Source organism: Mus musculus, chromosome 14 (genome assembly GCF_000001635.26).
Source record: "Mus musculus strain C57BL/6J chromosome 14, GRCm38.p6 C57BL/6J".
Lineage (NCBI taxonomy): Eukaryota > Metazoa > Chordata > Mammalia > Rodentia > Muridae > Mus > Mus musculus.
In genome coordinates, this window is record NC_000080.6 from 52,644,586 (window position 1) to 52,657,550 (window position 12,965).

The following is a 12,965-nucleotide window of genomic DNA, read 5'->3' on the forward strand; positions in this document are numbered from 1 at the left end:
TCATTTCAGCTTGAGTTGTCTTCAATATTTCTCTCTTTTTTTAATTAGATATTTTCTTTATTTACATTTCAAATGTTATCTCCTTACCTAGTTTCCCCTCTGAAAATCCCCTCTCCTCTCCTCCCCTCCCCCTGCTTCACAATCCACCCATTCCTGCTTCCTGGTCCAGGTATTCCCCCTATATTGGGGCATAGAACCTTCACAGGACCAAGGGCCTCTCCTCCCATTGATGACCGACTAGGCCATCCTCAGTTACATATGCAGCTAGAGCCATGAGTCTCTCCATGTGTTTTCTTTGATTGGTTCTTTAGTCCCAGGGAGCTCTGGGGTTACTGGTTAGTTCATAAACCCCTTCAGCTCCTTGGGTACTTTCTCTAATTCCTTCATTGGGAACCTTGTGCTTCTTCCAATGGATGGCTGTGAGCATCCACTTCTGTATTTGTCAGGCACTGATAGAGCCTTTTAGGAGACAGCTATATCAGACTCCTGTCAGCAAGCTCTTGTTGGCATCTGCTATAGTGTCTGGGTTTGGTGGTTGTTTATGGGATGAATCCCCAGGTTGGGAAGTCTCTGGATGGTCATGCCTTCAGTCTCTGCTTTGAACTTTGTCTCTGTAACTCCTTCCATGGGTATTTTGTTCCCCCTTCTAAGAAGGACCAAAGTGTCCACACTTTGGTCTTCCTTATTCTTGAGTTTCATGTGTTTTGCAAATTGTATCTTGGGTATTCTGAGCTTCTGGGCTAATATCCACTTATCAGTGAGTGCATATCATGTGTGTTCTTTTGTGATTGGGTTACCTCACTTAGGATGGTATCCTCCAGATCCATCCATTTGTCTAAGAATTTCATGAATTCATTGTTTTTAATAGCTGAGTAGTACTCCATTGTGTAAATATACCACATTTTCTGTATCCATTCCTCTGTTGAGGGACATCTGGGTTCTTTCCAGCTTCTTGCTATTATAAATAAGGCTGCTATGATCATAGTGGAGCATGTGTCCTTATTAGAAGTTGGAGCTTCTTTTGGGTATATGCCCAGGAGTAGTATTGCTGGATCTTCCAGTAGAACTATGTCCAAAGCTTCTATAAGGCAAAGGACACTGTCCATAAGACAAAACGGCAACCAACAGATTAGGAAAAAATCTTTACCAATCCTAAATCCCATAGGGGGCTAATATTCAATATATATAAAGAACTCAAGAAGTTGGACTCCAGAAAACCAAATAACCTTATTAAAAATGGGGTGCAGAGCTAAACCAAGAATTCTCAACTGAGGAATACCGAATGGCTAAGAAGCACCTAAAAAAAAGTTCAACATCCTTAATCATCAGGGAAATGCAAATCAAAACAACCCTGAGATTCCACCTCCTACCAGTCAGAATGGCTAAGATCAAAAACTCAGCTGACAGCAGATGCTGGTGTGGATGTGTAGAAAGAGGAACACTCCTTCACTGCTGGTGGGATTGCAAGCTGGTACAACTACTCTGGAAATCAGTTTGGCGGTCTTCAATATTTCTATCTCTCTGTTGAATTGGGTTTTAAAATCCTGGAGTGTCTTCATCATTTATTTTATCCTTATGTGCTGCAGACGGACCTCAATCCACAGTCAAAACTTGGGTTCTGGTGATTACAGGCAAGCAAGGAGTTTGTGAGGATGGGTGATAAACAGACACGGACACAGAGAGAGTGTGTATCTGAATGTAATTTGTCAAATCGAGCATCAAACTTTTAATACAGAAGAAAATAGGGAAGTTAGGTGACACATTGGCAAGGTACAATGAGGTTACCAGATGCTTAATGACTCTTAAACAAAACAGAGGAATGCAAACATAAAGACTGGCAGGAACTGGGCAATAAAACAACTGAGACAAAGTCAGCTCTATCTAAAGTCATCCATATTCTTAGAAGCCAGGTGTGAAGTCTTTACACTCCTGGGGCAAGGGCTTTTATGCCCAAGCCATGGTTCTAATTTGGGAGTTCTGCTTTAGCTAACCATCTCATGAATAATGCAATATTCTAGTTCCTCTATCTCTTACAATATTAGAGGCAATTCTGAATGTTACTGAATAGGTAACATTCTTACTGAATTCCAAGCCCTTGGGTTGGCTCAAGAACTACCTAGGGCATTGGTGAAGGCCTGGACGCAAAGCTCAATTTTGCTTAGGTTTTGGGCAAATCATTTCTTGGAGGTACCTATAATAAAACAATACTGAAAGAAAGCACACAGATCCATTTGCAAAGACAAGTTTGGAGCATTCACTATACGGGATGCCACGGTTTCAGGAGACCAAGTTTCCATGAACTTTTCACCTCGGGACTGTGTTCAGGTTTCTAGGCCTGTCACACGAGGCACTACTGGAGTGGGTATAGCACTTATGTTTTGTTTTTGAACATCATCCAAACATTTATTTCTTTTCAAATAATTTTCTTTAAATTCATAGAGCTGTGTGTTTGTGTCATTTTTAAACTCTTTGGATTATTTAATGAAATTTGTGATGGTTCTTTTAAGTTCTATGTTATGAAATTAATCTAGGTAATTCTGGGTTTGGGGGATGGAGAATATAGTGGCTTGACCTGTCATACTGTTTTTGGGTTTAAAAAAAATTAGACTTGGACATGTAGACTTCTTTATTTGGTGTCTTGTGATGATACAGCAGGTTGAGCTAGTACACAGGATTTGACACCTGGAAAAACTCAGAGGTTGTGTAAGACACAAGTGGGTCTCAGCAGTCTACACTGGGTCCTTGGTTATGGATAAGGGTTAGAACTGAGAATTGGGAAGGGTGCAGGAAGTGTCAGGCAGGCTGTGCTGGTATATGAGAACTAGTGTGGACCTAGAGGTTGGATATCAACACTAAGACTAATGAAGATCTTTCATCATACCCTCAGTGAATAAGTTAGTAAGCAGAAAGGTCACAGTTTCTGTCAGGATCACTGATCTCTCATCTTAAACTATAACTTTGCAGAATGTCGTGCATATATGGATATCATTGAGACTTTTGTTTTCTCTTTTGCTTGAAGCTGCACCAAGGTGGAGTCTCCTCTCCTCTATCATATTTTCAATACCCCATGGTAGAATCTTTAATTTCTTTCAGAAGTTTAAAGTTTAGTAATTTGGGATTTTATCTATGTGGTGGTTTGAATATGCTTAGCCCAGGGAGTGGCACAATGAGGTGTAGCCTTATTGGGGTAGGGGTTGTCTTGTTGGAGGAAGTGTGTCACTGTGGGTATGGGCTTTAAGACCTTCAACCTAGCTGCCTGGAAGTCAGTCTTCTTCTAGGGACCTTCAGATGAGCATGTGAAAGAACCTAGTGGGGAAACCCTCACTCGTATCCTGAGTAGGCATGCATGCAAAGAATCACGAGAGACCGTCTTGATGCAAACACATGAGGTAGTTTAATGACGGAGCTCCGGACTGACACGTATCTCACACAGGAGACAACAGTCGTTGGCCACGTGGCTCGAAAGCTAGGGGTTTTTATAGAAAAGGGTCTGGGGCTGGGGGAGGAATTGGCACGGTTTCACATGATTGGTTCATTTAAACATCAGCAGACTGTACGTGCAGATCAAGGTAACAGCAGAGCATCTGGTTAACATTTAACCCATGTCAGAAGGGCGGGAGATAGGGAGGCACTAGGCCAGTCCGGACATGCCATTCTCTTTATCTTTATGGCCAAGCAGCCTCAGGAATGTCTTAATGATGGACCTGCCCGGGAATGTCCTGGCCTGCTCCACAATGTTCTCAGCACCAGGCTTCTAAGCTCACAAACAACTCTTTGGACTAATTGACATGAGTTACATGAATCGCAGGTTTTAAATTTCATTTTCTTTCACATGTAGAACTTGCAGCTTCTCCTGCTCCATGTCTGCCTGGATGCTGCCATGATCTTGCCTTGATGATAATAGCCTGAACCTCTAAGCCTGTAAGCCAGTCCCAATTAAATGTTGTACTTATAAGCATTTCCTTGATCATGTTGTCTGTTCACAGCAGTAAAACCTTAAGACAGAAGTTGTCATAGACCTGACCATACTTTTCATCACTGAGGGGAAATCTGGGAAGTGTTTTCTGAGAGCACAAAGAAGTTGTGTTCCAAAATACCCATGGAAGGAGTTACATAGACAAAGTTTGGAGCTGAGATGAAAGGATGGACCATCCAGAGACTGCCCCACCTGAGGTTCTATCCCATAATCAGCCACCAAACCCAGACACTATTGCACATGCCAGCAAGATTTTGCTGCAAGGACCCTGATATAGCTGTCTTTTGTGAGGCTATGCCAGTGCCTGGCAAATACAGAAGTGGATGCTCACAGTCATCTATTGGATGGAACACAGGACTCCCAATGGAGGAGCTAGAGAAAGTACCCACAGAGCTGAAGGGTTCTGCAACCCTATAGGTGGAACAATAATATGAATTAACCAGTATTCCCAGAGCTCGTGTCTCTAACTGTATATGTAGCAGAAGATGGCCTAGTTGACCATCATTGGGAAGAGAGGCCCCTTGGTATTGCAAACTTTATATGCCCCAGTACAGGGCAATTCCGGGGCCAAGAAGTGGGAGTGGGTGGTTAGGGGAGCAGGGCGAGGGGAGGGTATAGGGAACTTTTGGGATAGCATTTGAAATGTAAATAAAGAAAATACCTAATAAAAAAAGATAAGAAAAAAAAGAAGAAGAAGAAGTTGTGTTCCAGAGATCTAAGGTTGTGCTGCAGCTGGATTGGGTAATGTGTAAAAATTACCCAGGTGGTATTGGTTTTGAAAACATGAAGGAATCATGGAGAGCAGTTGAGGCTAGGCACTGTGAGAGGTCAAGGAAGGCCACTGGTGAAGGTGTAACCTCAGTTGTAGGGAAGAATGTAGATTTTGGGAGTTTAGATTTAGAAAGTAGTGGAATGCTTTAAGTGGGGAAGAATAGGCTATCCTAGTAGGAATATGGAAGTCTTTGATGCTGAGGGTGATTTGGACTGTGGAAGCATAGCTCTAGAGGTTTCAGAAGAGGAGCATTTTAATATGTGGCTAAGAAACTGTTCTTCTAATATTTTGTGGAAGAATGTGTTTGCATTTTGCCATTGTCTAAAAAAGTCTCACTGAACCAAAATATAAAGACATTTTGATTAATTGCATTGCTAAAGGAAGTCTTAGGAAAGCCCAACACAGACTTTGTACTGTGGTTCACTCTCATGAAGAGCTTTTTGATAAGTATAGAAAGTTTAAAAAGAAAAAAGTATAAAATATATGGTTCAAGTAATAAAGGGGCACCAGGAATTGAAATGGAGCTGAATCCTATGTTTAAGGAGGTAAACAGATGAAGGGAATTGGGACAAGATCCTACCCAGCCAAACTTAGGACCAAGCATGGTGTTACATACCTTTAATCACAGAAGACAGAGAGGCAAGCAGATCTCTGAGTTTAAGGACAGTCTGGTTTAGAGCAAGTTCTAAGTAGAGAAAAACTTAAGTCCAGGCATGGGTGGTACATGTCTTTGATCCCAGCATTCAGAAGATAGAGCCATGTAGCTCTTTAAATTCAAGGTTAATTTACAGAGCAAGCTCCAGGGCAGCTAGTCTTAGGTAGTGAAGGAGTTGGAAAACAGAAAGCTGGCGATAATGTAATAGTTAAGGGGTGCCATGTTCCAGCCCCAGCAAGCAGCAGACTTCAGCAGCTTTGGTCATTTGGCTCTGGCTTTAGAGTCAAAAATAGAAGGAGTTACTAGAATAATTGATCCTGGTTAGCTGGAGCTAAGGAATTAGCTGTGATTAAGAAGAGGCCAGCATCACTGAGGTGAAATCTGGGAAGTGTTTTCTGAGAGCACAAGGAAGTTGTGTTCCAGAGATCCAAGGTTGTACCTTGTGCTGCAGCTGGATTGGGTAATGTGTAAAGATCACCCAGGTAGTATTGGTTTTGAAGGCATGAAGGGGTCATGGAGAGCAGTTGAGGCTTGGCATTGTGAGAGGCCAGTGAAGGCCATTGGTGAAGGTGTAACCTCAGTTGTAGGGCCAGGACTGAAGGGCTCATGAAAAGAAGTTGAGGCTTGGAACCATGAAGAGAGTCTATGAGAATCTATTGGTGAAGCCTAGTTTCATCAGAAAACCCCAGTGTATTGGAGATGCCGGTACTATGGGATGATCACTAAGATCAGTAGAGGCAGTGGAATGGAGTTAACCAGAGCCTAGAGTGTAACAGGGCAGAGCTGTAGATGTGACCCAAGACCTTTAGAGGAGTCAAAATGATTATGTGTTGATCCCAGACATTGGAATAAGAAACTATAGGGTTGAAGTTGCCTTAGATACCCCAAGATTTGTTAGAGATGCCAGAGCTGCAGGATACCCGCTGTACTGGCTGGTTTTGTGTGTCAATTTGACACAGGCTGGAGTTATCACAGAGAAAGGAGCTTCAAGTTAGAAAACGCCTCCATGAGATCCAGCTGTAAGGCATTTTCTCAATTAATGATCAAGAGGGGAGGGCCCATTGTGGGTGGTGCCATCCTGGACTGTTAGTCTTGGCTTCTATAAGAGAGCAAGCTGAGTAAGCCAGTAAGTAACAACCCTCCATGGCCTCTTCATCAACTCCAGCTTCCTTACCTGCTTGAGTTCTAGTCCTGACTTCCTTTGGTGATGAATGGCTGCATGGAATAAACCATTTCCTCCCCAACTTGCTTCTTGTTCATGATGTTTGTGCAGGAATAGAAACCCTGACTAAGACACCTGCCAATGAAAGCTGCTAACCGGGAGTGGAACCAGCCTAAGGGAATGAAGTTTACTGCTGCTCAATACCAGATCTTCCAACAGCAGTCAACAAAGATGAAAGGAGTTAAAAATTTGAAGATCACCTTGATATCAGACATAAAGACACAGAGTTTTCTCAGCTGGTTTTCTGTCTTGCTTTGGTCCAGTATTTTTGACTTTGTATGGGATTACAGTTAAGCAATGGCATGAATCTTAGAAGAGACTTTGAACTTTGTTCTTTTAACATTTTTGGAACTTCTATAGACAATGAGGACTTTAAAAGTTGGATTAAATGTATTTTGCATTATGCTGTGGCTAGGTATGCATACATAGACTCATGTGTTTGAACAAGCCTATGGGGGCCAGGGAGTGGAATGCGGTGGTTTGAATATGCTTGGCCCAGGGAGTGGCACTACTAGAAGTTGAAGCCTTGTTGGAGTAGGTGTGGACCTGTTGGAAATGGGTCACTGTGAGAGTGGACTTTAAGACCCTCATCCTAGCTGCCTGAAACTTAGTATTCTCCTAGCAGCCTTCAGATGAAGATGCAGAACTCTCAACTCCTCCTGCATCATGCCTGCCTGGATGTTGTCATGCTCCAACCTTGATGATAATAGCCTAAACCTCTGAGCTTGTAAGCCAGCCCTAATTAAGTGTTGTCTTTTGTAAGACTTGCCTTAGTCATGGTGTTTGTTCACAGGAGTAAAAGGACTAAGACAATATGAATCTGTGATTTACTTTTCCTGATTCCCACACTTTTACATATCGATCCTCTCACTAAGTGTCCATAATTTGATTCTTTGTTTCAGGTTCATAGTGAAGCAGGAAACTGCAGTGCATATCTAACTAGCCATTCTCCTGCTCTTTTGAGAAAACAGTTTATCTAGTTGTATACATTTTATGGCATGTCTTTTCCAGGGAAGTATGTGACCCTCTCTTTTCCCTGTGGTTGTTTTCCCACAGGGTTTGGGGGCATGGAACTGGTCAGACAGGACAGAACAGGTTTGGACAGTATGAATATTGAAGGATTGACTTCTGGGTCTGCCTCAGAGAGTCAGCTTAACTTCATTCCAGGTGAACAAGGCTATAGAGATCTTGGGACATGAAGATTTCCAGGGTGGATATACATGACTGGCTAGGGCAAAAATGCTTAATTTTACAAGAGGAATTCTATTAATCTGCTGGACAGGTTCTTATTGGGAGAGACAAAGTTGAAACTGTAATCTGGCCATAGGCTTGTAACAGGACTTCCCTCAAGGCTTTTTTGAGAAGGGCTGATTGGTTATAACACAGTACCTAATTATCATAAGAGAGGAAGGGGTGAGTACTAAACCCTGTAGCACTTGCAGGAAGATTTGTGCAGGGTAGTCTTCTAGATAAGGCATTCTTAGAAACACCCTCCAGTTAAGTTCAAGCAGAGAAGAGGAAGCCCTGCTGAAAAAGAGAGTCCTCCATTTTCTGTGAGCTCAGAGAGTTTATCCAGACATGGTGGACTGTGACTTTAAAAGCAGGGTCTTCCAACAAAGCCTCTGCTTCAATTTGTTTCCTGCTCCTTTTTGAACATTTCCCAAGGCCATAGTACTTGTTATTTTCATTCTTCTCCCTCTTCCTGTCGATGTTTTTGAAACAATGCCTACCTGTATGTCCAAGGTATGCCTTAAACGCATATCCTCTTGCTTCAGCCTCCCAAATCTGAATCCCCTTTGGGATTTAAAGCATGTGCCACATGATTATGTTTGATATTTAGTGAGACATGAATATTATTATTGTTATGGACAACGTATTCTTGAAGAAAACAGCCTGAGTATGAGCATCTTTCCTTCGTTCTGTTCCCTTTGTACTTGCTGATGGTAAAGGATGAGTCTGATCAAACCGTGTTTTGGGGATGCTAACTACATAGCTCTTTTGTAGGATTTAGTCACCAGCTGCTGCAAGATCTCAAAGCCCAACATGGGACAGTTTTGGAGGCACAGAGTTCCTTTTGCTCACAGATATCAACCGGGGAACCTGGAATGTAAAACACAGAGGGTTCTTCCTTCAAAGGAAGGAAGGCATAATCTGTTGTTATGTGCCCAGAAGTCCAGGAACAGAAGTGGTCCATAGCCTGGTGACCTTTGCACTTCAGTTCCTTTCCCCAGCTCCACACCATTATCATAAGCTTGTTTTTTCTCAGTCAGTTTACTGAGTCCATCTTTATAGAAGGGTTTCTAACCATGTCATGTCAATCTTTACTTCACTTACTTTGTTCCTCAGGAAGATTTATTATGCTTTATTATATACAAAGGATAAGTTAATTATCACAGGTCAGGTTTTCACCAAATTGTCCTCTTTAAACATGCCTAAAAATAAACTACTCAATATCAGGCCATTGAAGCGTGGACCCACACCTGCTACTTAGCTGTGTTGATCCAAACTGCTTTCTTACCTCCACTCTACAGGCTGGTGAGTCTCGAAGACTCCTACAGGACAGTTATTTCTTGATTTGTTTCTATGTGGACCTACTTCAGCTCTGGCATAGATATTCCCCTGGTACATATGGCTTGATGACTATGTTGGAAATGGAGAGTGAGATAAAGTGAAAGGGTCAGGGAAGAAGAGAGAGAAGAAAGAAAGGGGAGAGAGGGAGATGGTAGGCAGAGTCAGAAAGAGGGAGGAAGAAAGAAATGAGATCTATAATTTTCACAGATCAATCCCTACTCAACAGGACTGATTCAAGAAAAGAGAATAAAAAATTTAGAGAAATGAACATGTTCCCGAGGTTTTATTTAGAGTTTAGGTGATTAACACAGCTCCATCTCTCCTGCACCAACCCAAGTAGAGTTTATTTACACACAAGTGTGCTCTTGGCTCCAAATGGAATGAAGAATTCCAGGTCATTCTAGGCTCTGGCTTAGATAAACAGTCTGTCCAGCCATCTGTAAGCCTTGAAGATGGATTTGAATGGAAGTGACCAGGGTTGGAGTTATGCTATAAATAAGAACCTCACTTAGATTTACATGGCTGATGTTTCATAGTGATTTTTCAGCACACATGACTGACTGTGTGCAGCACTTACTACTACTGAGAAATGAGACGACATCTGCTGAGTGTGTACACACACGCTCATCTCACTCTCAACCCTGACTTGGAGAAAGTATCTCTTCATTACTCCAGCTGAACTGTCAAGAACTTTAATTTTTAGTGGTTACACTAGAAAAGTTTACAGTTTGACTCTCTTTGTCAACTATCCTGAGACCACAAGGTGGCAGTGTTTTATAGTGATCCTGAGCAAAATTCTCAATTGGGAGAGAAGGAAGGAAGAGGGCTGGGCAGGAAGAAGGGGGGGGGGTAGAGAAAGGGCTGGAGGAAAAGCTTGGTGCTGTTTAGATGGTGAAGCGTCACGTTTCTGATTGCTAGCAAAGTTGCTTTTCATGTTTCCTATAGGAGATGTGAAAACTTACGAATACGACTATATGAGAATTTAGGGTTTAGGGTTGAGAATCTGAATCCTCAGTGAAGAGGGAAGAGGAAAGAATGAAGTCCTTGTGTGTTTCACTAGTGGTCCTGTGGCTTCAGCTACACTGTAAGTTTGGGAATTTCTTCTGGATCCAGGTGTGATATGTAAAGTTGTTGTCTGCCCAGGCTAATGGTAGAAACACAGATAGTTTCAATCTCTAGGAGCGGGAGGCCCATCAAAAAGCCATTCTGGAGTGTTATGCATCTCTTCTTGATTGTCTGACCTTTGTTTTTCTCCACAGGGGTGAACAGCCAGCAGAAGGTGCAGCAGAGCCCAGAATCCCTCATTGTTCCAGAGGGAGGCATGGCCTCTCTCAACTGCACTTTCAGTGATCGTAATTCTCAGTATTTCTGGTGGTACAGACAGCATTCTGGGGAAGGCCCCAAGGCACTGATGTCCATCTTCTCCAATGGTGACAAGAAGGAAGGCAGATTCACAGCTCACCTCAATAAGGCCAGCCTGCATGTATCCCTGCACATCAAAGACTCCCAACCCAGTGACTCTGCTCTCTACTTCTGTGCAGTGAGCACACAGTGCTCCCCAGGCACCTGCAGCCTGTATGCAAACCTACTGTGCCCCAAAAAGCCTGAGATAGAGCACACACTGCCCAGTGGAGACATTCTGTTTCTGTTCCATATGCAATGGGAATTAAGAGTAAGAGAAGAGAGGGCTTCATTGATTGGGAAAGCTTTTAACATTTTGAAATTAATCCTGAAGGGAAATCCACACTTTGGTTTGGTTGAAATATTTTTCCCTTTTCTCTTCTCACATGCTGATGGTTGAACAACAGTGTACACAGTCTTAATGTGCATATGTTGGTGAGCTGAAAGGCAAGCACTGGGCCATGGGATTCATCACATGCCATTCTATAAAGACCACCTTCACCTCTACAGCACTGTGCCTTCCTTGATTTTTAAAAGCTTTCAATTAAAAGAATATTTGTCCTCAATTAAAAAAAAACTAGTTTACAATGTGGCAGGTTTCTCTATGGCAGTTTAGTACACATTTATTTTTGGTTGAGCCTTCTCCAAGCTAATCTCCTCTGTCCTCTTCCAGTTCCCTAATCCCTCTTAAACCTTCTTGCTCCCAGTGTCTCCTCTTCCACTTATATATCACGTATTCTATTTCCCTTCTACTTGTCTTCCTCAATGCTTCTTTTCTCCTCTTGTGGGCACTTCTCTACTTTCATGGCATCTACACACACTCATATTCACATGAATATATATTGTAAGGGTCCATGATTTGGAGAAGAATGATACTCCAGACTCAGAAGTCCAGCATGCTGGGGTCTCCCATTACCAAGATAGACAACCAAGAGAGCTTGCAGGCTTGATTTAAAGCACACTGGAATCCTGGGCTGCGAAGGCTGGGTACTATTGCTGAGGAATTCTAGAACAAATGAGCTTTATCTTACTCCATCTCTAGGCATTCCAGAACCATTATCGGACGTGATGGCAGGAGCCTGGGGTGTTTTTCTATTAGTAATTGACTTGCCTGGACTTGTCTAGTTCTTAGCCTAATGTCCTTAACTACCAATTTGAGTCTGTCATGGAATCAGCCTAGCCTTTTTAATATAAATAAAAATTAGAAGATTATGCTTGCATGTATTTATCTCTTTGAGTTTGAGTAACTCAGCACAGTACTTTTAAGCTGTGCATTCTCATGCAAATTTTAAAATTTCATTCTTTCTTTCTTTCAGCCATCAAAATAATTTATAATAGTTAAATGCCTCTTAAATATATACAATATCATCTGAAACTCAAAGTAATATGCACTCAACCAGTTTTTAAAATATATTTGGAACATTAGACATGATAGAAGTAGAAAAAAAATCTCTTAAGTCCTCTGTGAAAGGAAATTGTGACAAGTTCCTGATTAGGCAGAAACCGTTCCATCTCTAAGGAAGAATACACAGTGTAACTGTGGCTTCATAGAATGAGTTGGGTAGTGTTCCTTCTGTTTCTATTTTGTGGAATAGTTTGAAGAGCACTGGTATTAGATCTTCTTTGAAGGTCTGATAGAATTCTGCATTAAACCTATCTGATCCTGGGCTTTTATTGATTGGGAGATTTTTATTTTATTTTTTTAATGTTTTTTCTCATTTATTAAACTATTAGATACTTTATTTTTTAAATTTATTTATTTTTTTCCATTTTTTTAAAATTAGGTATTTTCCTCGTTTACATTTTCAATGCTATCCCAAAAGTCCCCCATACCCCCCCCCAATCCCCTACCTACCCACTCCCCCTTTTTGGCCCTGGTGTTCCCCTGTACTGGGCTATATAAAGTTTGCAAGTCCAATGAGCCTCTCTTTACAGTGATGGCCGACTAGGCCATCTTTTGATACATATGCAGCTAGAGACAAGAGCTCCGGGGTACTGCTTAGTTCATAATGTTCCACCTATAGGGTTGCAGTGATTGGGAGATTTTTAATGACTGTTTCTATTTCTTTAGCGGTAATGGGACTGTTTAGATGGTTTATCTGATCTTGATTTAACTTTGGTATTTGGTATCTGTCTAGAAAATTGTCTATTTCATCCAGATTTCCCAGTTTCGTCAAATATAGGCTTTTGTAGTAGTATCTGGTGATTCTTTGAATTTCCTCAGTTTCTGTTGTTATATCTCCCTTTTCACTTCTTTTTTTTTTCAACTCTAGCATTTTATTTTTTTTTCCATTTTTTATTAGGTATTTAGCTCATTTACATTTCCAATGCTATACCAAAAGTCCCCCATACCCACCCACCCCCACTC

At 41.7% G+C, this 12,965-nt stretch overlaps 1 gene segment (V, D, J or C) and 1 further gene; both read left to right on the forward strand.

Moving 5' to 3' along the window:
- The window catches only part of Tcra (T cell receptor alpha chain), a 1,796,232-nt gene that overhangs the window by 216,619 nt on the left and 1,566,648 nt on the right, over window positions 1–12,965 (forward strand).
- Window positions 10,232–10,744, forward strand: Trav7-1 (T cell receptor alpha variable 7-1). The segment is given in 2 exon segments: window positions 10,232–10,280; window positions 10,457–10,744. Coding segments are annotated over 2 exon segments (337 nt in total).